We start from the raw sequence: 26,476 nt of genomic DNA, 5'->3' as shown, positions 1-26,476 counted from the left end.
TCCCTGGTCTGGGTAGCTCCAGCTGGGCTCCATCTCCACACCATGGTGCAGTTGGACTGTGGAGAGTACCAGAACCCCCAAACTTTCCTCCTCCTCCCCTCTTTCATCTCTACATAAATTCAAGCAATGCCTCAAACAGGAGCTGGAGGATGCTCTGAAGTCATCCTCAGGTATCCTTAATGTTTTCTGCCATTGTTGGTTGTATGATCTAAATCTAGAGGCCATTTTCCTAATGCCTCTACAAAAGAAAGCAGCAAAAAATGTGTTGAAATAATAACAGTGAAGGGTGGACAACAGTTTGTGTGTGTCCCTGAAAAGAGAGACAGAAGAATTCTGTAAGGAAATTGGATCATCCCTTTGGCTTTTTTTGTGTACAGATGTCAGCTGTTAATGCAAAAAGAGTGTTCTGCCCATGCCCAAGGTCCGGTTCTGTGCGTGTCCAAGTGACTAGAGGTTTCCGCCAATGTTCGATCCTTTCCAGTTGGGCAGCCCTGCTTGGTTCTGTGTTATGGCCACACATTGCAGAATGCTGGAGACTTTATGCAAAGAAATATACAAACAACATCAGTTCACATGGACAGCTTGAACAGGAGTTTAAAAGCAAAGACCATGTTGGATTTCTTGCAGAATTATCCTGATGGTGAATTGAGTCTAAAAGGTCATGGCTATAAGCCCTGCTGGAGATGATGAAACAGCATTTTCTGTCGGAGTTCAAGTTTAATTGTTGACATTTCCAGGCCCTTTTCCCTAATCCTGGGTCATGGCATTGACCCAGACAATGCTATGACTGATGTTCTTTCTTTTAATCTAGGAAAAGGCAGAAACCAGCTCTGTTGGTAGTCAGGCCACATACATGTGAAAAAAGATGTCATTGGAAATGTAGCTGGCTTTTTAGTCCCTCAATGGGTATAATGAAATAAAATAGAGCCCAGTAAATAAGCTATATTCAAAGCAAACAAACAAACAAAAAAAAACCCCAAAACAAAACAAAAAAAAAACCCACAAAAACAAAACCCCACATTAGAGGGGAATGGGCTTTGCTTGTGGAGGGCTATTAAATCATATTATTTTTAACTATGTGTTTAATAATCTCTAGGAACTGTTAAGACCATCCACATGCTGACACATCTGAACAGAATTCAGTATTTTTTGGAAAACTTTAAGGCTTCCTTTGTAGCCCCTGAAGTATGCCAGAGTGAGGATATTATCTTTGGCTGTTCACACCCAAGTTATATACCTAGTGACAGTTTCTTAACTCATGACCTTTATTTTCCATGTCTTTTTAGGAAGCATTTAAGCAGAGTCTTCCAGTCCAGTAAGCAAATGAAATTTACAGACATTTCAGTGATAAAAAGGACACAGAACCATTGGCATAGTTTCAAATAATGGCACAATAACTATAAAGTTCTTTTTTCCCCTCAGCTGTGGCAAATACTTCATACTTAAAAGTAATCATTAGGGTTTGTATTCTTTTTCATTTTGCTTGGGGCTTTTTTATATTAGTGTTTCTGCTGCATTTCTAATTTAAAAAGTGTATTAAGTGAGAAAAAAATTGTTAAATTAGTGTGCTGACACTAAAAAAGAAAAATAAGTTTCTTTGAAAGCTAAAACTATTCTGTTTACATCTGTGATTTCCTGCATATCAACACTAGCTGAGAAACTGCTTCTGAAACTGAAGGTTCAGTAATGTCAATAAGCTACAGCCTCTACTGCTTCTCAGACCACTTAATTGCTTCTGTGGATTTCTCAGCTAATATGATTCACTGTTTAAATAATCCAAATGCCTCCCAATACTGGGAGATTTGTGGATTTGATTTTGTTATGGGTTGTTTGGGTTTTCTTTTTAAAGCTAACTCAAAATTACCTCTGTCTGCTGTAGACTTTCCTGTAATTGATGCAGGCAGGAGGAAAACTCAGAATCTGCAGGCAGCAAATACAAGGGAGTGGAAATACCACTCTGGGGCACTCCAGGCATTTCATCCCCATGACATCCCCCCATCCCATTTCTGTGAGATGTCCCTGTGCTTTCCCTCCTGAGCAGCTTGGGACCTGATTTCCCCCCTCTCCCTTCCATGCTGTGCTGGCCCAGTGAGGATCAGGGGGTGCAATCAGGAGATCACCCCATGCAAGGGTGAAACCTCAGGTTCCTGGGGCTGCTTGACTCCCCAGGTATCTCTCCATGGTCTGGATTATAATGCCTCTAATCAAAGTCACCTGGGTACCTCCTTTATACCATCCTGCCAGACTCTTTACCTGCTTCAGGTGAAGGTTTCTCGTGCTAGCTATCAGCATCAGGCTCAATTACTCGGGGCTATTTCAGCCAACAAATCTTCCCAGCATGATGTAAAATTAAGTTACTTCTCCTATTTGTAATTTCTTAAGCCTATTTCGCAGAATATACCAATATGATTGAAGTACAGTTTCATCCTGTGGCCAAATTCAAATTTCTGCTGTTCCTTAAGAAGGTATAGCAGCTACAAAGCAGAAAGCTAGTGACTCACTGGGCTAAGCTGACAATCTTTACATCTGTTTCACAGTGTTTTATTAGAAGCAGACATTCACCACCTGCTTATTGTCTAGTTTTCTTTTTCAGTTATATCATCCGTTATTTCTTTCCCCTGCTCCTATTTTTTATTGTTTCTATTGGTTTCATTAATGCAATTAAGAGCAAAAATAGTAGATAACTATGGCAAGAAGGAATCAAAGTCAGCAGACTTCAGATGAATCAAAAGAAGGAAAGTTCTTTATATTGACTTATTTTTGTAGAGATTTATAACAGTAGGAATTTGTTCAGGACCAAGTGACTGTCAGAAAATCAAGTATCAAAAAGAAGACTTGATTGTAAAAAAAAATTATAAGGAATAGATAAGTTTTACAGATCAACAACAATGTAAAACTTTGCTTAGTTTAGGACTTTGGTAATTCTTAAAATTCAAAACCATTAGGTAATTAACATAAATGTCATTTTATTGCTTGATATCTAAGGGTTGTCTGAGTCTAGTACAGACCCCTGAGTACTGGAATAGCACATTAACATCTGGCAAGATTTGCTTTCAGCTAAGAAATGGCACAAATTTTACAAAACCACAGATAATCCCATTTAACTTGACCTTGTGAGATTTTCAGGACGTGCAATGGTTAGACCTAATCCTTATGTGCATGTGCACACTGAAGCATTATTGTTTGCCAGATACGGAGTTTAGGGATTATTTGTGTTCTGCATTCAGGCTGTTTGTGGAGTTACCAGGGGACCTCTTTAGAGTGACTGTTTAATCACCCTAATGAAATTGGGCGAGCTGTTGGGGCGCTGCGCAGCAGGCAGCCCAAGGCAGAGCAGGGCGGGCGCTGCTCTCCCCTCACTGCTGCCAGCAGAGCAAGCACTGCCTGGGAGGCTGATGGCCATCCCTGTGGCTAGTCTGTCTGCCTCACTGTGAGCTCAGCAGGAGTTAATTAGAAAGAGTTCTAGGGTAGGAGTTAATATGGTGGTGATGCCAAGCTACAAATTCTGCCTCTCTGTGAAAGAGTGGAGTATGTACAATGGCATTTCCCTGTATATTATCTATATGTTCTCTACACTGACTATGGTGCACCAAGTAACTCTTCTCTGTGCAATTCTTTAATTCTTTGTGTAACAAATCACAGCAGTTTGCCCTAATTTATTGAAATTATGAAATATTGCTCTGTTTTTAAACTGCTCAATTTTCAGAGAAAAAACCTGTGGCAGTGAAAGAGGGCCAAGGTCTAACAGTGGCTGCATGAGTTTGTTGAGGATTGCTTTATGATTTGTACTTCTTAAAAATTAAAAGGTATTTCTATTTAATATCCTTGAGAGAGGCAAAGACCACATCACAGGAGTAGGATGAAAGGCTGCCAGATAAATATGCCAGTCAGGATTTAAATAGACTTTCTCTAATGGGTAGAAAGCAGGTTATGAGGCAAGACAAAGCCTTAGCTTAATATACTTTGAGATAAGAGCAGTAGACATATCACCATCTGGTTTGCTTCATGAAACAGTTTTTCTCTATTGGTCAGTGCACCAAGGGGTCTTTAACAAGGAATTTGAGAATTAGTAGGAGTTTTACAAGTTAATATCTTTTCTAGGGTTGTGGACACTCAGACCTTTGGAAAAGAAATACTGATATCAGCTACAAGCAGGTATTCACCTCTCACTATGCTGTAATTGTTTGTTCTTATAATTTCCATAACTAAGTTATGCCTTACAAAGTGGTGTTTGTATAGATATAAAGTATATGCCATTCAAAGTATTTTTCCTAGCTATTCTTCTAGAATACTAAACTTAAAGATGGAATAATTTTCAGCATCTAGTGATATTTTTCCAATATGTACTACCACAGCCTGTGACTTGTGGTGTAGGGACGCCTGTCTTCGCTGAAGAAGTACTTTTGAATCTAATAGGTCTTCCTGCATTTATCCCCCATTCCACTTGCTCTTGGGAAACCTGCAAAATTTTGGTATGCACAATATACTATATCAAGGAATTCCACTTATTAACTTCACAAAGAGAAGTACCTTCTCCAGTTTGTTTATTCTGAGTCTGTAACTTGATGATTTAATTTGAAAACCTACTTATTGTAGGAAACACTAAATAATCTTTCCCTGTCCAGTTTTTCTCTTTCTTTTCTCTGTTTTTCTAATAAGTCCTGATGTTTGCTTTTCTAAATGCTGCTGAACTTTGCTGCTTAGTGGAAGTGGTTTGTGTAAAGTTCTCTGTCATAACTGTCTTTGCAGAGCAGGAGGTCAGAAACAATTGCTGTGTATTTAAAGCCAAGTCTGTTTTCCTCCACATATGGCTGTTTACATCAGTATTGCATCTCATCTGCTCAATGGCTCCATTTCGTGTGGTGGTGCTGCAGCACTTCACAGTTTTGTTGATTGTGAGTTATTCTCTGTAGTGTGATCAGTAAGCTTGTTACTTTTTCCCCATCTATACCAGATCATTTATTAATGTGATAAATAGCCTAGAGCCTACCATGGATCCATGGGGAACTTTGCTGTCCAGTCTCTACTAAGAAAGCATTTTTTTCTCCTGTTTTTTATTTCCTACCTCTATTTAATTATTTATTCACATGAATATTTCTGTTATTGCATGACAGCTTACTATCCTTAAAAGCCTTTGGGCTAGTCAAAGTTGTTTGAAAGTCCAAGTAGCTTTTATCCACGTAGGCATCACCCCTCTCTGCACAGCACTGGCAAGGACCTCTGATGAATTAAGTTAAGGTAGGGCTCCCTCCATGATAACCATGCTTGCCCCAATATTTCATACCTCCATTTCTATACTTTCTAGTGCAATTTCCTCCCAGTGTTGCAATTTCTATGTAGTATTGCATATTAGACTTATTGGCTGGGTGAAAATGTACTGCAAAGGATTTCTGTCTGCATTGGTTATATTTAATTTTTTAATGGATGTAGCAAAAGATCTTCTCTTTGAGGCCTTTTGGAGGGGGTAAGGAATGGGGAATACTGCTTTTCCTTGTTGCACATCCTTCAGCCATCACAGTGATCTTGGATAGAGACAGGAAACGCCTTCTCTGGTATTTCATCTCACCTCCACACCATGTGAGATTGTGGGGTTGTAAAACTGCATAAGAAACTCCTGGTTCAAAGGCAATGTAAAGCCTGGCCATCATATTTTGAGACTGCATTCATAGTATCAGATATGACTCTTTATTGACCAGTTAATATCTAATTAGAACAAAAACCAGTTTGACCACTAGACATTATGAAAAACTTGACTCAGAAGAATTAGTATTTGTAGTCTGTTCCACCCCTAGGAATGGTAACTGCCAGAAACTCCGCAGATTATAGAAAGCCTCAACTCTTATTATTAAAAATAAGCAGTTGGATTCAGTGAAAAAGGAGGAGCCCATTGAAGGACGTTGGCTGTGTGCCCTGGTGGACGCTTGGCTCATTGGCTTGCAGATGCTAACACTGTCATTTCACCTCTTAGCTTATTTGGTGCCATGTCCCATGTACAGAAGCCCTGAGACTGCATGCTATGTATTACAGCTGTGCACAACCTCAGCATGAAGGAAGGTCTCAGGGATGCTCCCACGTTTCAAAAGGAGCAGCCCTGGCAGGAGATGGGGGGCCTGCAGGATGGTGTGGGCATAGGGATGCAGCAGTGAAACTGGCTGCCCTGAAAGCGTCCTCCTGCTACTCCAGCACTGCACATCCATTTCGTGTGATTTTCTCAGGCACTTGGGCCCCAAAGATTTCTCCCGAGATGTTGCTGTACAGGAGCTCCATCTAGTGCTGACATTTCTTATTCCAATTCCCTAAGGCGGCAGAATAAATATACTGGTATGGAGGCAGCCAAGTCAGGAAGCTGAATTTGCCAGGGCCAGCCTGCTTTACAGAATGCAAAGGGGTCCTGCATAGCATAAGGAAAGGAGACAGAAGTGAACATTCAGGAATGTTTTTGTACTGTGCAGGTTTCACTGAGATGCAAAAGGGAATTCTTTGTGCTGTTCATGCCACTGGGAGTTTGTTGTTTGGATGGATAAGCACATTAATAACACTGCAGAAAAATATAGTAGTACTCAGTGATGCACATTAAGCCACCAGATACAGCTAGGAATTAAAACCACCTTTAAAGCACAAAATAAGCATCTTTAAAAATTCAGCAAAGGAGGGGGAAATAAAGAGGAAAACCTGAGATATTTCTTTCCAATTAAAAGTAATAATGCTGTCTGTATTGAAGATACCACCAAACACGAAAGGATGTGTTGTACAAAGGATGAAACACAGAAATGACCATTGAGAAAAGAGCAAGAAAGATTTGTTGAACAGGACCAGTAATGCTTGTTGTCATATTTTTCTTGGCAGGGTTGGATCCAACCAATCAATCCAATGATTTCTTTCAAGTGCAAAGTTAAGCTGTGGGTCCCATTAGAGTGTTAAGCAGGAAGATAATTCTTTGGAAAAGGGAATGATTGCCTGTTCTAATGGACTCATGATTCCAAGCCATTTTAGCAAAAGAGAACAGATAATTTCAGGCGTTAGATAAATGGCAATTGGTGGATTTATTTATATTCAAAGTAAATGGTTGGTATTTGAGGTAGCCAGTATTTGGAAAATGATTGTAACTGTTAATGCTCAACAGAAGATTGTGGGAAATATTTTCTCAATTTCAAATAAGTAGAAATGCTTTTAATGCATTAAAAATCAAAAGGAAATTGTGCTCTGATCACTAATGTGTGGAGCAACTAGAATAAGAGTCATCACATTAAAGAATATTTGATTTTTTGACCATTTCTTCTGTTTTTATCACATAAATATTTAATAGGCATATCCAAATAAAGCTGATAGTGTTTTTGAAGCACACCCCATTCTCAGCTGCTTCTGTCAGTTTTTGAGGCCTCCATCCATTCTTCTGCAGTTCATATCCTTTATACTAGCCCTGAACTTCAGGCAAGTCAGGGTTGTACTGGTTGGTTGTCCACCAAGACCAGACCTCACTTTGAGTCCATTCATCTTAACTCTGCAATGTCCTCTAGGTTCAGTGGGCTTTCTTTTTAGCTCTGGAAAGGTTTGGGGTCTTCTGCCAAAATCTGCTGGCAGTAGGATGCAGGCTCATAAAATAGGTATCTCTTTTTTTTTTGTTCAGGACAGAAAAGGAAAAAGTGGACAAAATTCTGGAGGTTTAGTGAAGGAGCAGTAGCTATATATGTGTGGCACTCACCAGACCTGTTTGAATCCCTTCTGAATATTCATTTGTATTTCTCATCTTAAAAAAAAAAAAAAAAAAAAAAAAAAAAAAAAAAAAAAAACAAACAAACCCAAAACCAACCCCAAACAGCAATGCCCCCCCCCCCCAAACTGAAACCCTTGATAATAATATTTTGTGAAATACCATGTTCACAATCTCTCACATGTTTCTTGCTCAGATTTGCTTATTTTATGGTACCTTCCCACTGCCCTACTGGCAATGAAAGTTGCTACTAACTTAACTGTTTTCTGTCAATTTAACTGAATTAATTTCGTTTCAGGCTGCCTATCCCAGATTTCACAGACCAATCAACATTCTCACTGCTACTTTCTGGCAATTCCAGTATCATGAAAAAAATATGTAACCTGCAGAACCTCACTGGAGATTGTGCATGACATAGATTTTTTTCCCCTAGCAATGAAATGTCTATTATGAGACTCAGAGCTAGAAGGCAAAATGGAATTTTAATTTTTATTTAAACAATTAGCAAGTTTTGTTCTTTTTTCCTTTGTGATTCTGTGTCTTAGAAGTTCTTCATGTTTTACTAAAGTGCATATGTGTCCTGGTTTAGGGCAAATTTGGGAGGTTCTTTAGAGAACTATCAGAAATGCTCTCATGTATATTCAGGAAAGTTATTTCCCTGGAAAACAGTACTGAGTCACTGATCAAACTAGTTTTGTATAACTCAATAACATCCCCAATTTGAGTGTAGCACATTCAGTAGCACAACATGTAATTAAACTTGAAATATAAAGTATTAAGAAGTTTAATTTGAAGAGAGCTGTTTCTTACTGCTGTTCTGTGTTTAAATCCTTGGGCAAGCACAATGAAAGGTGTCATCCCAGAAGAAATAGCAGAAGAATACCTCAGCACAGGATTCCCCAATATTCCCAGTTTGGGTTGTATCTCCGTCTTACCTCCTCCATCTTAATGTGCCATGGAGCTTTTTAACATATTTTCCAGCTAATGGAACAGCAGATTTAGCAGCTGAAAACTGAGAGACTAGAAAGAAGGGAACATAGCTGTGTTAGGGCACATAACATTTATGAGGGACCTACCTGTTGCTCCTGCTAGGTATTTACCAGTGCAGCATTTGTAAGTGGAGACCTGAGCATGCCTCTTCCATCCCTGCTAATGTCCTTCCAGCACAGTGCTCTTCCTTGCTTCCTCCTCTCCAAGTTCACTGTTCACCATGGCCTGGCTTCAAAAGGAAAGGTGAAACTTTTGGTGTGTCCCAGCCTGCCAGCTGCTGGTTCACATTCTTCTTGCACTTCCAGTTGCATGATGTCCTTCCCAGGTGGCCTGGCTGTGGAGAGGGAGGTGAAGCTTAGCACTGTTTGGATGTGGTCAGGTTGTTATTCCATAATAGGCACATCATCGCTGCAGGCATGGCTTCAGGGGAAAGAAAAGGCGAGTGCATCCCTGGGAGTGTGTCATTTTGTCTCACTCTTCACTGGGGGGGGATTGTTGGGATCAGCCCCGTGGACCTTGTCCTCTGTTGCCATTGCCTGTCCCCTTCCCAGCTCCTCCAAGACATGGCTTGGAGACATGGTTCTGAAAGAGTGGCAGCCTTGGCTCTGACACATTGGGCTGAAAAGCAGCACTGGTGCAGAAAGCATCTGCAGGGGACAGAGGGATGGAGGGGAGCCTGGTCCCAGCCAAGCTGAGCCAAAAGGAGCAGAGTAGAGCCGGGTGGAACAGTTCAAAGTGGTCATGCCACATGAAATTGAGCCTGTGGAGCACAGCAATCTGGAAAAAAACAGGTGTCACAGCACAGACTATCCAGCTTTTGGGGGATTTGTCCATAATGGTTTTCATTGTCTCAGGCTTGGGGACAGGTACACTGACTGCAGGAAGTGCCCACCATCCTTTCTTCATCTGGAGAAACCACATGGTGCTGGGCATGGGAATGGCCATGGCCCTGGCTTTGTCCTGGTGGCCATGCAGAACTAAGCTGAAGTGATAACTCCTGTGTAAAGCACCTTCTCTTTTTGTATACTTTTGTTATTAATATTGCTGCTATTGCTGTGCTTTTCTTATTCCATTGCTGTTTGCTTTCAATAAATTATTATCTCAACCTGTAGTCCCTGCCTTTGTCCCAGTCTTGCCAGAAGGGCAGGGGGAAGAGAAGTGGTTTATTTAGAGGTTCATTTCTGGCTGGCGTTAAATTGCCACACCAGGATATTATGTGCAAGCTGCCCCCCAGGAGTGGGTATTACATGCATACATGCACTCCATATATGAATGGAGTCTTGTAAATGCATGAAACATCATGGTTTTCATTCTGCAACACATTTAAGCAGCAATGGTGGGAGTTGGTGTTGGTCTGCCACTGGCAGGCCCCTCGAGTAAATAAAGGGTCCTGTAGATGCCATGTGGAACTTAGTATCACTTACTATCCCCCTGATTTCCCGTCTGCCTTTTGTACATGGCTGGCAGATGGTCTGATGCACCCCTGAGGTGGTCAGCTTGCACCATCCTGCCATGGGGCTCAGCAGAACAGCCAGGCACACCCTGGTTCCACGCCTTGCACCAGGCTCTCGGCTGCCTTTTGCCCTTTCCCTGACACAGCAGTTGGGTTTGGGCTGGATATGGGCTGCAGTGGTACTGGGACATGTATGGACTTGCTGTGGGGTTACTGAGGTCGGTACAGATGATGCAGGGAGGGAAAGGTATTGTAAAGGCCTGAAGGCAGCACAGCAGAGAGTGAGAACAGCTTGTTGCAGGTAACAGAGAATTCTGTTTCCAGCAGTAAAATGTATTGACTCAGCCAAGCCTGAAGGATTGTATGCTGATAATAACAGTGTGATCTCTCATGGGTAGAGGCTCCTGCACCCACTGAGAGGAGCCTGACCTCAAGGAAATGCCAACAGGGAGCAGCAGTCTCACCTCAGACACACAAGGTTTGTACAGGCAGGATTTGTAAGCAATGAAGGATTTCATGACAGTGGACTTCTGAAGAGTATAAAAGCTTTATCCAAAACCCAGTTTGTTGACAGGGAGGTACATGTAAGCAAGGGGTTTTATGAACTGATTGCTGGAGTCTCTTGTTCTCTCTGTTGCACAGAAAATTCTAGACAGGAGCTCTTAAGCACAGACCTGTGGATGTGAGAGTGAATGAAAACTGTGAGATAATGCCTGTAAAATCAGGTAAAATCAACCTTCACAGAGGTTGTGTGTGGGAAATCTGTCTTGGGTTTTTGCAAGCCCTTGGATTTAGTTTTCCTCCATTAATTTCTTGTTGAGGAAGGTGCTATTGCATCCCTCCTTTCTCAGTTAAGGTTACCTGTTTCTTTTCATTGCCCCTGGTCCTTGATAACTGGAACATAGTGCAGGATATCCCTTTCAATATGCGAAGAGCACTGCTCCAGGAAGCCCCAGGACTCTAGCCATGATGTAGTGTAATGACCTTCAGGCCATTTAAGAGGGCAAATATGTCTAAGTTAATAGTTAAAACACTGATCCAGTGTAGGCTGAATTCCTGGGATTCTGAGTTTTTCATAGCCTCCAGACCATGGGCGAGCTGCATCCCCTTTCCAATTACTACATCAGTGAGCAGCATAAACCATCAAAAACTAATAAGAAAATGTAACAGTTTTAGCTAGAACCCATGGGAACAAAGTGTAATGATTTGCTGTGCCTTTCACAGCCTACTCTGTGCTGTGCTGCCAGGGAGAAATGTACAGATCCTTAAAGAAAAGTAAATAATAGATAATGTCTCAGATGATAGCCCTATAAATAGAAGTCTGTCCTGGTTTATGACTTGAAATTTAATTTCTTGCACTCTACTCACTGCACCTAATTGCTGTGTAGCAAGGCTTATGCTCCACACCCAGCTAGTCTCAAAGTCACTTATTTCCATGGTTAACTTTTGAATAATTACCTATTCCTGTAATGCAATCTGCAGTGGAATTTTTGACATTTTTCAGTACTGTTCAGTGAGAATCTCATTTTTGTTCCTATATATGCATGAAATGTTGGGGGAGAAAATTACATTTCTCACTGTGATTGACTCCTGTGGAGTTATTTGTCTAGGTACCAGCTTGAGGCTCTAAATATTTGTTGGAAACAAATTCCATTTGGATTTTCAATTTGTGAACCTAATTTTCTTGCAGTTCTAGAAAAAATTACTCATTTGAAATTAATGTACACAGTCTACACAGTCATAAATGTTACTATTCAATATAGATGAAACATTGGCATAAAGAATTATAATTATTTTCTTCTTTTTATAGCTCACATTAATTTCTTTAATTTGTTTGTGGTTTTTTTTTTTTGTTTTGTTTTGTTTTTTTTTTTTGTTATTAAGGCTGTGGAAATTGTGCTCAAGTATTTTATTTTCTTCAGAGACAATCCTAAAGTATTTAATTGCTTTTTGTTTTTAAGCTGAGGTTCTCACTAGTTCCTCTGACTGCAAAAGATAGTGCATGAAATATAATACCAGCTAACTGCAGGATTTCTAACAAAGGTCATAACAGTTAAATGCACCTGGCATTAAGAGAACTCTGTATGCAAAGCTAGGAGGCATAATGAAAACTGGGAGGCTTTACGCTACTTTAGCCAAAACAGATTACAAGAAGGACATGAGGAAGGGCTGAGGAAACTACAAGCCTGTCAGTCTAAAATCAGTACCTGGAAAAATTATGGAAAGGATCACACTGGACAAGGCAATCGTCAGATTTTTTGCTGGCAGCTCATTTACTGTAAGCTGACAGGTCATGTACGCCTGATCCTCATATTTTATTTCCAGCCAGTGTCAAATTAAGGACTGAACACAAAGTCTGGTTTTGCCTTTGTTATGAAATTGTTGTTTCGGTCCAGCAAATTAGTATCTGTTATAACTGATGAAAGGATAGTGGTGTATTTCTAGGATTCAGATATTGAACTAATAAAGGAGTGAGATTAAAAAACCTGTTTGGTTGGGGTTTTTTGTTAATTAAAAAGCTGAGGATGTTCTTAGCAATCCAGAACATTGGAGCTGCTCTGCCCCGACATTGGAACAAGGTTACTCTTGATGTGGTTTGGTTTTGACCAGTCTCGGCTTAAGGTAAAAGGGCCTCCATCAGCAAGTCTGGATGGAGCTGCAGTATTGGGGCACATCTTGTGACTTTGTATGCACTGCCCGATGTCACACAGAGTGGACTGAGAAAGGGTTGCAGTGGCCGCTGTTATTCCTGTTTCTTTCTCACCTGGGTAATAGGTGTTTTAATTACTCTCGGCCAATTCCCAAGTGTAGCTCACTGTTGGAAAAAGCTACTTGTGAATTTTTATTTTGGTTTTGAATTTATATTTTTGTCTTTCAAAGCACCAGTTTTGTTCTTTGAAAGTAATTGCAATTTTTCTGAAAAGTTAGCTGGGCTTACTAAGTTTGAACCACACAAAGAATGTTGAATTCTTTTCTGTCTTACGAACCACCTCTTCAGTGTACTCCGCATTTTCCCTTATCTTGAAAGTATTAGAAGTCAATGCATAGTGGTACTAATAGAAATGCTGTTAAAAGGTTCAAACATTGAAGACTACTCTGCCAAACCCAAAAACAATGGCATTTTTTTCCTGAACTTTTTGCGGTCTGGGATTCCATAAATTACAATCCTTGTCCTCCAGAGAAAAGTGTAGTTTTTGTCATGTCAGTGGAACTCAATAATAAGGTGAGTGAAGATGAATTGGCTCATGCCAAGGTGTTCAGTTAAGCACTGGGAATTTTCTTCTTTATAGACAAGAAAATTATTTTCTGTAATTTAAGGGCAACTTCTGTGCTTTTGTCTGATTGCTAGTATTTGATTTATTCTTGACTGACATCTTCATGATCCTAATTTAATATCTGAACATTAATTCTATGCCGGTGTAAGACAGAACTTTTCTGTGTCTGAAAACAAGTAACCTTGCATTCATGGTCAGTTGTCTTCAGAGCCGTGCCACAAAGCCATCCATCATAAACACCAGTGTGAGAAAAGCTAAGGATCTGCCTTAGGCAACAGATGAGGATGAGAGGAAGTGTAAATGTATGCCATAAATCATGACAATACACACCAGAAGGAGCTGCTGGGCAGTAGCACAGCCACAGGGATGACCAGGCAGAGCTGGAAGCCAGGCTGGACCTGAGACCCAGCAGTGAAAGCAGCAATCCAGGAAGCAGGGCCCCGAGCCAGGGAAATCTAAACATTCTATCTGGGTTTTCTAGGCAGCCCCACACAGGCAGGATATCCTCAACAAAAGTACAGCTCACTTGCCATCTCATCAAAGTAGGGAAAATTTGGTCTCAATTGCTATCAGAGGTACAGCAAGAACAATAGATCCTTGCTGTAGAGCACCCAGCTGGGAAGGGAGAGATTTCTTGTTTCTGAGACAGTTTTCTATTAGTCCATGACTGTCTAATCTAAAGTACAGAAAAAAATCTGTAACACCTGACAGAGGCCTAATTTTCATTAGATGTAAAATCTGGATTTTTCCCTTTAGTACCTACATGAGCTAAATGTTTTTTGATAGGGAGGAGCTCTTTAGTCAAGCAGATAAAAACACAAAAAGCGGCAATGCTAAGAAAGTGAAGATAATTAAGTGTGGGCTGGGAGCTGGGAGCATGAAGAGAGCAGTAGATTTTTTGCTCTTGAGACAAGGACTTTCAAGAGCAGTGTTATGCAGGAAATCAGATTAGGTGAAGGATGATGAGAAAGTCTCCCCTGTCTCTAAAATAGCCTAACCTTAAAGCAAGTTTATAAGTCAGCTGAATTTAGTGGACCTATTACAGCTGTGAATGTATCTACACTTTAGGACTGACTTCCCAGTAATGCACGGAAAATAATTTAGTAGACTCTTGTAACAAAAGACGCTTTCTTCTTCAAAAGTTGCCTTCTCCTCACACCATTTTGCTTTCTTTTCCCCTGAGAAATAAGGCATCCTATTGCAACAAGCAGTGCTTACATTTCCCGCGGGTCCTTTGCTGTACCCAGCTCTGCACAAAGTAGCTGCTAATTGTTGTCAGGATGACAGAAATAACTGTGCCTGCATCCAGTTAACTCAGAAATGAGTCACTGAATTGTAAGGAAAAGTCGAGCAAAATGCTGTGCCTGGGGAGAATATCCCATTGTGCCCTGTGTGAGTCTGTGTGGGTTTTTTTTGCCCAGGTATAGGATAGAGTAGTGCTATTCCCGAGAGGAGTCTCTGACTCACCTCTATTTCATGCCTGGGAAGGAGCTATAGGAGAAGCTGACAGTTAAATGGGGGAAATGGATTACAGCTATGGATTCCCCTGAAGAACACCTTTTCTTTTAACCCATTTGCTGGGAGTAGGTACCACTCAAAATCAGAGAATTTTGGCAGGCTATATATCTCAGTGCTACTTTATAGTTGATCTTTGCTAATAGAAAAGATCAAGAAAAAACTCGTGGAAAGAGGTGACATTGATCTATTCAGGTTTTTCATCTTATAAGAGCAAAAGAAGGGGACTTGAAAACATTGGAAAATATGTTTTTAAAGCTACAAGTTCCTTCTGTCATAAATCCTGGAAGTTGTATCCAGTGTTGTATCACCAAGAATTTCAAGGAAGCTGCAAGGAGAACAAAACCATAGGAAATAACAAAACCCTCTCTTCAGGTGACTAAGAGCCTGCCATGGAAAGCCATGAAGTTTTGTTGAGGGGTTGGGCCCCAAACCTTGAAAAAGAGATTGGAAATATCCTACTACCCAAATTTTAAACCTTTCCTCTACAAGATATAATGGGTTTATGACACCTAGGGCTTAATATTAACCTGAATCACTTTAAACCTGATTGTGTAATATATATATAAATAAAGTTGCAACTTGCCATATACCAGTCATTATGTGGTTGTCTGTTTTTTCCTTTTATGAATGATCAGAACTGAAGGTTCATCTAGCTGATGAGGAAACTAAAAGAAGCAAAAGCTTCTTTTTCTTTGGGGCCTCCAGTCTTGAATATATGGGGGGGTTTTGATATTGTTTTTGGTTTGGGTGGGTTTTGTTTGGTTTTGGTTTTGTTTTGGTTGGGTAGTTTTTTTGGGGGTGTGTGTGGAGGTTTTGTTTTGTTTAGTTTTGTTTTTTTGGGTTTTTTTGGCCTGTGAAAGTCAATGCAGTATTTGGAAATGCTCATGGATTTTAAAAATTTAATAGTTCTTGCCAAGGGAATCTTTCACTATTTTATTTGCTCAGATAGAAAATTGATTTCCCTTGAGTAATACTAAAACAGATAAAGCTGAAAACCTCACTAGAAGATGAATATTTCTCAAGTATAAAAATGTTCCAATGTAAGATAAATCTGAGTTAAAAATATTTGACATGATGGACAGAGCAACCAGGATCAGTGAATTTTAAAATATAGAGAATAATGGAAATAGTTTTCACTGTTGCTTCAAATATATAATAACAAAAAAAAAAAAAATCTTCTGCTTTCTTGGGATTTGGAATGGAGACATGCAAAATAATGGAAGTAAGCCTTTATGTTGCTTGGCTCATTGCAGGCGTCGTGTCCCTGATCTCCCTGGCCGTGCTGTCCTACGAGCGCTACAGCACCCTCACCCTGTGCCACAAGCGCAGCCACGATTTCCGCAAGGCTCTGCTGGCCGTGGGTGGCTCTTGGATTTATTCCCTGGTCTGGACCGTGCCACCCCTGCTCGGCTGGAGCAGTTATGGGGTGGAAGGTGCAGGCACAAGCTGTTCTGTACGCTGGTCCTCAGAGTCAGCTGAGTCCACCTCCTACATCATCTGTCTCTTCATCTTCTGCCTGGTTGTCCCCGTGACGGTGATGATGTACTGCTACGGGCGCCTCCTGTACGCCGTCAAACAGGTAAGCTCCTGCCTGCTCTCATGGTGCAGCCTGCTCTGAGGCAGGTTCTGCGTTGCTCTCGTATCAAATTTGGAAGTACCAATGGTACTGAGAGCAAGTCAGCAAGCCAAAATGAAATTGAAAAGACTGCAGAAATCCTCAAGGAAGGAGCATGAGGTCTTCACCAATCTTTTTAATTCTCCTGAAGCTCCAGCCAAAACAAAGAGATAATGTCATACAGATACTGATTTTGTGGTTGGTAATACTGTGGAAACCGGTATATGGGAAAAACAGCGTATCAGAGTAAAGTTTACATTTGTAGTGAAGTAAAAATACATGTTTACCTGTTTATGAATTAGACATCCATGCAAATACCTCTTCCTGATTTTGGAGTATAACATTTAATAATTTCTGCTTCTTAATCTCTGGAATCTTAACTCTACAGTAATGTAATTCTACCATGATTTATTGAGTTATCCCAAGAATCAACTTCTTGTAATTCTAGGCCACATTCAAATTTTTCTTTTAACTACAACTACCATTACTATACTAGTACTACTGCTACTACAATGGTACTTCTCTCAGTGATTCAAGGTGCACTGCAGATATTCCAAAATGAAACAGAAGACCCTGAAAAGGTGTGGTATTGTGAAGTTTAAATACTCTTGGGACAGTAATGAAAGGGTTTAATGATGAATAATGAGAGAGGAATTAATGTATAGATGTTCTCTAAAAAGCAATTCTATAAAATGTTCAGATGAATTAACTAAGGGTGTTAAAAGGGAAAAAAAGCTGAATTGAGGCTCTCCTACAGAATTAACGTGAATGTAGTTTGCTTTGATTAGTCATAAGAAATTAAGTTTGATTGTTTTACACAATTTGTCAAAACTTTGAGAACAGTGAAAGCCCAAGTGGGAAATGTTCTCTTCTTTGAATACTGAGTGGGCCAGTAAAATCCCTTTGATGAATCACACATTAGTACTCTTCTTTAAAATTGTGCAATATAAATATGGAAAAAAAATTCCTGTGATTGCAAACCATTCAAGTGAAGTATCAGTCCATATCTGATCTCTGGACAGCAGTTTCTTTTGCTGTCACCTCAAAGTAAGAAGAAAGATCTTGGAATACGTGGCATTAAAAACATGCAGAAGGTACACATTTCTTAAAATTTTGGCTTCTCTTTCCTTCAGCCTTCACTGCCCTTGCTGTCAACAGTCATCATCCACAATATACAAATACCTGCATGGATGAAGCTTCTGCAGCACATACTTTAGCCTCTAGTGCTAAATGTAGACTCGTGTTATTCTTTCTATTTTTTTTTTTTTTTTTTTTTTTTTTTTTTTTTTTTTTTTAATTTGGTTTTATCAAAGGCATTCATAATCTCACTGGTCTGCCTGATGGGTTTCAAGTAGTTGTGGCAAACATACTGAGGGAACAAAATATTATAGAAATTATATGTGCACTCTATAGCCATTTTGTATTTCATCATGAACTGGGTAGAAGGTTAGATTAGACTGGGTAGAAGGTTAGGTTGATTGGTTAGTCCACTGTCCAGAGGAAAAAATAAAAGAAGGAAGGAAGAATGTTTTACACAATCTTCTCTCCTCCATTCTCCCCATGCCTTCCAGAGTGATCTGCAAGCTTGTGGGGTGCTGAGGTTAAAGGAACCTGAAAACTTTTGTAAATGGTGGAAATGAAAGAAAATTGAGCCCAATCTTGCATAACCTGCTGGAGGGACAGGCCTTAGGGAACTAATACTTCTTAAATGCAAAGGAAATTCAGTGGGGATTAGCTTATATCTTTAAAGTTATTATAGCTAGGGGTCCTAAGAGCTGCCTGAGTATTTGTGAAGTCCTTGAATAGCTAAACCTTAATTTTTTACACAAAATGTCTAACGCTTTCTTGGTGTTTGTAAAAGATTTTCTTGATGAGTTACATTTATCAAAGAGAATCTCAACCAGAAAACTCACCAGTCCTCAGCTTTCTGTGATGTCACAGGAACTATTTTAATCACTATAATCCTAAAACCTTACATTTCATATTTTTTTGGTGACATATAAATTTCTAATGCACATATCATGACACAGTCAATGAAGTACAGACTTCTTTCCTTTTGGTCTGAGGTCCTTTAAGTGTTTTGCAATAAACAGGAAAGTTCATGAAATGCTGAAGTATGTCATGTTTCAGACTACAGGAAGAGATGAGCAATATGCAAATGAACATGTAGTAGTTCCTATATAAAAGTACAAAGAGTAGGTAGGATAATTTAAAGAAGGTTAAGAAAGTTGCTTTCATTATAATGCTGTAACTTTCTGGTGTGGGCAAAAAAATTATCTTGCCATTTTCTGGCCTTGTAGATTAAAGTCCTGTGACTCTCTGTGTTATGTATTTGAATCAATATGGGAGCATGGCAAACATAGTAAGTGCATTATCTGAAATTCAGCTCCTTGCTACATCTTCTGAGTGCATTTCATAATTTTGCCAGATCTGTAGAATTTTTTTAAGTTAGAGCATTGTAGCAACAATGGTATTGCACTCTGAAATCAAGAGTGCAGGAGTTATGCCATTATTAATAGTGCAGTGTAAATTTATTGAGGTGGAAGAAATGTCTTGAGATATTTGGGATATATAATGCAAGAATTGGCATGGTGCCTTCCTTTTTTCTTTGTGCAGACAGTGATTATAGGTCTGCCTTTCTCTTTTTCTTCTCTAAATTTAGTCAGGTGCTGTAGCATTCTGTCACTTGAAAAATTAATAGATCCCACGAAGTCATCTGCAATCTGTAGAGGTAAAAAGAATTTCAGTAATACAGATTTTATGAAAGATCATCTTTCAAGGAATTAGAAGTCAATAACATCCTTGTATAAATGATGCCAATAAAACACATTAAAACACAACTCCACCACTATCTCAGAGATCTTGCAGTTTATCGTGCCTGAATACCCTTAGGATTTTTTTTTTTTTTTTTTAATTTATGGAGGTTTTTCCCAGGCTGGCTTTATCTAGATGGTTAAGTCTGATCAAAGGGGCAAAGTTTTCTCCCTCACAAAATTTTATTCATGCGCATTCTACAGCGCAAGGGAAGGAAAATGAGGATGGTTTATTTTTCCTTGTACAATCACATTTTTTTTTCATTTTTTTGGCTTATGATGCTTCTCTGTGACTCTGTTCTTTCATTCCCTCTGGAAAAATGTTCTTTGTGAAGTCAGTGTCAGTTGTTTACACTTTGAAAAGTGGGCTCCCAAATGTGGAATTACAGATATTAGCATTGTGATCACTGTGGCACAAAAGACACAATGTGATTAAAACCCTCCACTGAGGGACCCAGAGAACTCATGTGAACCAGCCTAATGAAAATTAGCCAAACTTTTAGAAAGAGATCTCTTCAGCCTGTATTATCTCCTACTTACATGCAAAAATCCTGCCCAAGGACAAGAAGAGTCCCAGAAGGATGTTTCAAGAAAAGTTTTCAGCTTGGTTTTATAAAAAACTCTCATCTCATTGTCAGTCTTCTTTCATTGGAAGCTGTGCCTGAACAAAGCTTAACAACTTTTGGTGAAACGTAGCTAGGATGTGGAAAACAATAAAAAGGACTGTAAGCAGGCAATTGCATGCAATTACATGCATGTAATTACAGTCAATTACATGCAATTTTTACTCTGCAAGAGACTGTGTTGAAGTGGGCAAAGGGCCAATGTTTTATGGGGTTCTGGAGCAGATAGACTTATAGGACCTGATAGTCCTATAAATGATTTTGGTTTGTTTTGTTTTCCTGTCATTATTCCAGTTCTACTTTGTCTTTGAAAAACAAAAAAAGAAAGAAAACAGAAAAAATATTTAGGGAAAATTTAAAGACTATATTAGGCAGAAGTTGGTCTTACCAGTATGTCTTGTTCTCCACCCTGTGATCCACCTGTTATTGCTTAATTCCTCAAAAACTTCTAGTTTTAACTAGTGACCAAATATTAGTTCAGGTAGTGGAATTATCCAACTATTTCCCTTTACAGCATTTTTTTTGTTTCTTTTGAAAGGTGATACATGATTTCTGATTTCCTGATATCATAGGAGAAACAGATAACCCTTTTTTATCCCATCTCCTGACTTCTATGAGTCTTGTCATCTTGTTGGGGAACTGGGAAAGTCAAAGTTATAGTTAAAGAGCTGTCAATTCCTCTGTCTTCCAGATTTCAAAGTACCAAATTGAGTGGAGGAGAAGTGCTTCCATCTCTTATGTAAGAGGTAATGCCTCAGAGTGAAATTTCCACTTGGTTATAAACCCAAGGATACTAATTTTTAAATCTGCATGGTGAGATTTTGACTCTAGGTTATTTGTTAAAGATTTGGTTATAAGCAACAGTGGTGGTTTTGAAATCTCCTATGCCCACGCAGGAAGTCTAAGAGAAAAAGGAAATAAAAGAGGTAAATTTTAAAAATTTCTGATTCCTTAATCTTGTTTTATATCTACTATTTGGAATGGCTAAACAATACCTGTAAAAACATTTATTGTATCATTATTCATTAAAATAGCCAGGAAAGGACAACAAAGTAGAAGGGCCACACCTGTGATTGTTTTCAGTTTTCCATTTCTTTTGGAAATGATAATTTGGAGGAAGATAACACATTAGGGCAGAATGCTTAGGATTTAAACTGAAAAAAATCTTCACATAATATAAAGAGTAGGATGAGAATGTAATTATTGTTCCATCATTCCTTCATGTGTTTCATATGCCTATTTATAGAGCAACTTGATTTTCTGAAACTTCATCTTGGATGGCACTGAAGTTATGATTTATGTTGAGAAAACTGACAAAGCAATTATGCACCATTAAATCTTAACTTCTTAGAACCCTAAATAAAACCAGGTTTGTAGTTATAGGCGCAAAGCTCAAAATTTTTCTAGTTGTTTAGTTAAAAAATAAGTTGTCAGAAAAGTAATTCAGATGAAGATGATGTAGACCTGGTTGTATGGTTCCTGTAGATCATCCCCTTCAGAGGTCATTAAGTACATTCAGGATTTGGCTTAATTTCAAGATGTTTGACCCTTGCTGCATCTAAGCCTAAACAATCAGCTACACTCATTAGACAGCCATATCTTGAATTTTTTACCATATACTCATAAATTTTATTTCTTTCCCTTGGATCTTCATAAACCCTTTCCCTCCTAATTTCTGGTGGCATAGGAGAAAAAAGATAAATAATTTTTTTGCCTTTAATTTTTGCCATAAATATATAATTACATCTCACTCAAAGCAAAAGGATTTATTTGGCAAATTAATTAATAGATGTTTTCTGTCACATTGTCATGAATAAAAGGGAACTTATTAAAATAGAAGTCTCAGGGTGAGAGAATTGTAATAAACTTACAAAATGTAATGAAAGGCATCAGCTGGATTATCAACTGCTATAAACTAATACAGCCTATCATAAAAAAAAAAAAAAATAAAGTCCAAATTTTCTGTACAGCATTCAACAAGCACCGAGCAGTAAATATTCAACATCTGCCTGCTGGGAAGTTATTTGACCTTTGCTGAAATCTTCCTATGGAAGCCATTCTGCAGCCAGAACTCAGAGCTGGCATTTTTTGTATTCTGTGATAACAGGAATATTTTGTGATGGTAGACACTGGGTTTTTTTTATTCTTTGATTCTGTGGTATTTGCCATAAGAATGGGCTTTAAGAGAGCAATTTACATTTTGGTGTAACACTATCTTTTTCAGAATTTCTGGATCATATCTCCAGTAGAAAAGTTGACTGCTTTTTGTTGTTTCAGGAGGAGCACTGAAAGATATTAGACTGCATATACTGTGTATCTGTGATCAGTGATCAGTTCTTTGAAGTTCTGGTTATTTTCAAGTCTTCTTGGCTTCTAAACATGATCAAAATTATTAGGATTCTATAGGTGAGGTGATATCTGGAACAAAAAAGCCATGGAATACTTGGGAAAAAAACCCCAAAAGTTGCATCTCACTATTTCTTAGTAAGTTATTAAGTTCTGTTGAATATGTAATTTATTTAGACTCAGATTGCAATCTGTAGAGGTATTACATACATAAGAAATCCTTGCATATCAACTCTTTCTGTTTAAAATTTTCTGATAATTTCTGTAACCACTCTCCTCTTCACAGCCCTTGAGTCCCATTGCTTCTTTTCTCCTTTACCCTCACACCATTCTTTACATTGATAGATCTCCTCCTTCCTCCCTTCAGTGATTTCTATACATTCTTTTCCTTTGACGGTTTGAAGATGCTGTGAATATACACTGATTTTCCAAGGCTGTGCAACGCTGATGCTACTGTTCCTATTGTACTGAAGAAAAGCACATAGTTTTGGGAAATTACCTGTGAGAATTCAAGGCATTTTAAGAACCCATCTAGCCTATTTTTTTTTCTACGTTCCCTCTATACTCAGTAGAGAAAGAAAATCACATCAAGGAGATTATTCTCAAAACCAGCAACTTTTTTTCAGCTGCTGATACATAAGATGAGTAGCATTAAAAGAAGCAAATTATGTTAAAACAAGGAAATAATTTGATCTTGAAAAGAGAATATGGTGTATCAATAATTATTATTTTTTAACGGTACCTGTTTTCAGTTATTTTCAAAAAAATGCTATAACTGTTAAATTATTGTGCCATTATGTCATTGTTATTTAATGCCAGGACATAATATGAAGTACAACCATGGCATAACTTTTCAAGCAAAATCTGTAGCATTCTGGAACTAACTTCTGACATTCATACTTTCATAAACAGGAATTTTCAGATGTAAGTATTTCATGTTTCAGACAGTTCTATCCTTACATTTTTGTTCAAGAGTATTTCAGTGAAGTAAGTGCTGATTATTCCTGTTAGCTGATTTTTTTGTTGTGTTTTTTAATGGGAAACCTGTTTGAATAAAAAGTTGCTTTCATTAGCTAGAAGGAAGATTTAGTAGCATGCTTAATTTTTAAAGAGGTCACTTAGTCTTGTACTCTTTCATAACTATTAGGGTTTTCCCGGGAGCTGAAGTGATTATTAGTTAGCTATCACGAAAACACTGTAAATATAGTATTGATTTGTGGTTTTCTGCTTTCAACTGCAAAAATATTTCAGTTTTGTGCACTACATATATACCAGCTTTTATTAAAGGATTCTGTTTCCAGGGAATGAAGTTCAGTGTTTTCTGTAACAGTGAAGAAAAATGTCAGATCCTGAGAAATAAAGGAGAAAGCTCATATTTTTCTTTTTTTCTTTTTTGTTTTTTTCCTGCAAAGTTTACAAGTTTGCCATCTCAGCTTTTAGGAGAGTAAAGGTATGGTAAATCAATCCTACATAAAATACCTTTCAAAGTCTTTAAAGGTACCAACAGCTGTGCTTGCACAGACACGTCTAGCTCATGAGTGACTGGTATACTCAGGGTTGTTCTCATTATTTCTGATTAAAAAGTGTCTACCAAATGTTAAAGCATGTCATCAGATTTGTCTTTGAAGCCTAATCATACTGGAAGGGAAACAGACATGAGAAAAGATTATGATTTTCTTTCCCCTGTGCTTGCAGCAGTATAAATCATTAGTTAATTGTCTGCGTTTTGCAGAGAAGCAGTGATAAAACTTTAGTGTAAATCAGGCACTGTACAAATTCATTGTAAATCAAATTAATGACTGGTCAGAAAATAGGAATTCATTGGGTTTGCCACTTTTCATACTTTAGATAAACTAAGGAGAAAATAACTCTGTCATAATCTTTAATAACAACCTAATAGAAATTTAAGACCTGATCCATTAATCTCTAGATGCATTATGTACATAAAAAATGGCCTGTGGTTTCATGAGCCTTTCAGTTTACAGCAAATGGTGTACATCAATACCAAGCACTCATAACATCTCAGTTCAGGGTATGATTTAGTAAAGGTTTTTCCTGATAAGAAAAAGCATGAGAGGGTTTTTATTTTGCTTCTTTTTTAGGTTTGTTTTTTTTTTTTTTTTCTTTTTTTTTTTTTTTGTTTGTTTGTTTGTTTTTTGTTTTGTTTTGTTTTTTGCTCATCAGTTATAAAACTGGAAAGGTTAAATGTACAGAAGAGTGTTTTGCTCTTCTCTGCAAAACATGCAGAGTTTTGTACTTATATTTCAGCATGCAAGAACTTAGCTACACTTACTTACTCTTCTGTAGTTTAACTTCAATTCAGAGACTAATTTGTGACCTTAGGCAGACTCCCTGACTGAAGACTTGGAGGAAAATTAATTGTCCAGCATGTAGCAGCAATGTAGCATTGTCCCCTAGAGAAACACTTCTGAAGGTCTGTCTGCAAAGGGACACTGCTGTGCCATGAAAACAAGAAATGTGCAATGCCCAAAGGCCTTCCCTGGTGCTCACCATGCACTTGGTAACACATTAACTGTGCCGTGGTGTGAGAGGCCAGTCCCCAGCCAGTGCTGCCCAGGAGGGAAGTCAAAGCAGAGGGCCTTGGTTCACAGCATGTAAACTATAATGTACATACTAAAGCCTTTAGTCACAAGCGTGGAATCATGGAAAAGTTTGGGTTGGAAGAGACACTAAACATCATCTGGTTCCAACACCCTTACCATGGGCAGGAACATCTTCCACTACACCAGGTTACTCAGTGCCCCATCCGAGGTGTCCTTGAATAGTTCCCGGGCACAGCTTCTCTGGGCAACCTGTTCCAGGGTCTCACCATTATCATAGTAAAGAATTTTTCTGTAATATCTAATCTAATCCTGCCCTTTCAGTTTGGAGTCATTCCCCTTGTTCTACCACTACATGCCCACCTAAAATGTCCCTCTTAAGCTTTTTTGTAGATAGGTCACCTTTAGTTACTGGAAGGTGCTGTAAGAACTCCAGTGAGCCAAACTGTACTTCTGCTTTTTGCTAGTGGAGCAAAGTGAGTTAACAAGGATGTTTGCCTTGACTTTTCCATGCTTATTTCATTTCAACATTAGTCCCATGTTACTCCAAGGTTTGGCCAGGGGCATTTGTCATAGCTATTACTGTTCATTGGTTCTGTGATTTAGCCCCCTTTCCACTACTGAAAATCTCAAAGGTGCCTGAGGCAGTATATGTTTGCAGTAACTGAAGGAAATAATTTTACCTGAGAACTTTATCATATAGTGGAGAACAATGGTGTGAAATATCCATGTGCTACAGAGGTTTGAAAGGGATGCCAATGATGATGTGCTTACGGAATGAAAATCAAAAGCATATAAAAGAAGAGAGTTAAACACGTAAAATCTAGAATACATTTTGTTTCAAAATTTCTAATCCAGTGTCTCATTAATTTGTAATGCCACCTGCTAGGTAGGATTTTTTTACCATATCAGTTGAATCTTGCATGAGTACCTCTGTATAAAACACAGATTGAAGGCTTACGGCCAGAGAAATACAATTGAGTTGTCATGCTTGTATTATCTTAATAATAGAAATGTATTAAATTATGTAAATTAATTATAATGATCATACTTTTTTCACCATAAAGTAAATAAGTCAAAACTTAGATTCCCTGGATAGTTAGAACTAAAACTATTTCTTCCAAAAACTAAAGGTGAGAAAACCCAGTAAGATTTGTCTTACCAGCTCCAATGTTTTCTGATCCTGTATCTTGAGCTTAACCTGGCTAAAGCTAAGGTGGCCTAACCTACCTGTAATGGATATTACTTTTGCTCAGTGATTACTCATATTGTAATATTTTTATCACTTACTATATCTCATATTTTTATGATGAGCGTCCTGCTAAAGAGCTAGACTGAAACATATGTTTCCTTTATGAAACCACAATCTATTTTCAGTGGAGCTAAACTCAGATGTGATATGAATATGACAGATTAAATGAGAGTAAGTGCAACATTTTGTAAGTGATGCAAGCTTATATTGTCTTCAGCCTTGTACCGTCTTGAAATTTAACATGTATCTGAAGTGAGCAGGCCAGTCTTTTAAATCACACACACTGTAGAAGCAGAACAATTTTTTTTGCATATGTTTA

The 26,476-nt window shown here is 38.5% G+C and overlaps 1 protein-coding gene across 1 annotated transcript in view; it reads left to right on the top strand.

Annotated features, from left to right (window-relative positions):
- The window catches only part of LOC310906384 (pinopsin-like), a gene marked incomplete at both ends in the record, with an annotated part of 77,091 nt that overhangs the window by 7,900 nt on the left and 42,715 nt on the right, over positions 1–26,476 (top strand). Inside the window, one exon of the mRNA XM_083855590.1 lies at positions 16,201–16,526. Within this exon, the coding sequence (XP_083711716.1) occupies positions 16,201–16,526 (326 nt within the window). The remainder of the gene's footprint in view (positions 1–16,200; positions 16,527–26,476) is intronic.

This window comes from Zosterops lateralis, assembly GCF_965231275.1.
Source record: "Zosterops lateralis genome assembly, chromosome: 2".
Taxonomy (NCBI): Eukaryota; Metazoa; Chordata; class Aves; order Passeriformes; family Zosteropidae; genus Zosterops; species Zosterops lateralis.
The sequence above is the reverse complement of the archived record's forward strand: the minus strand, read 5'-3'. Positions and strand labels throughout refer to the sequence as shown.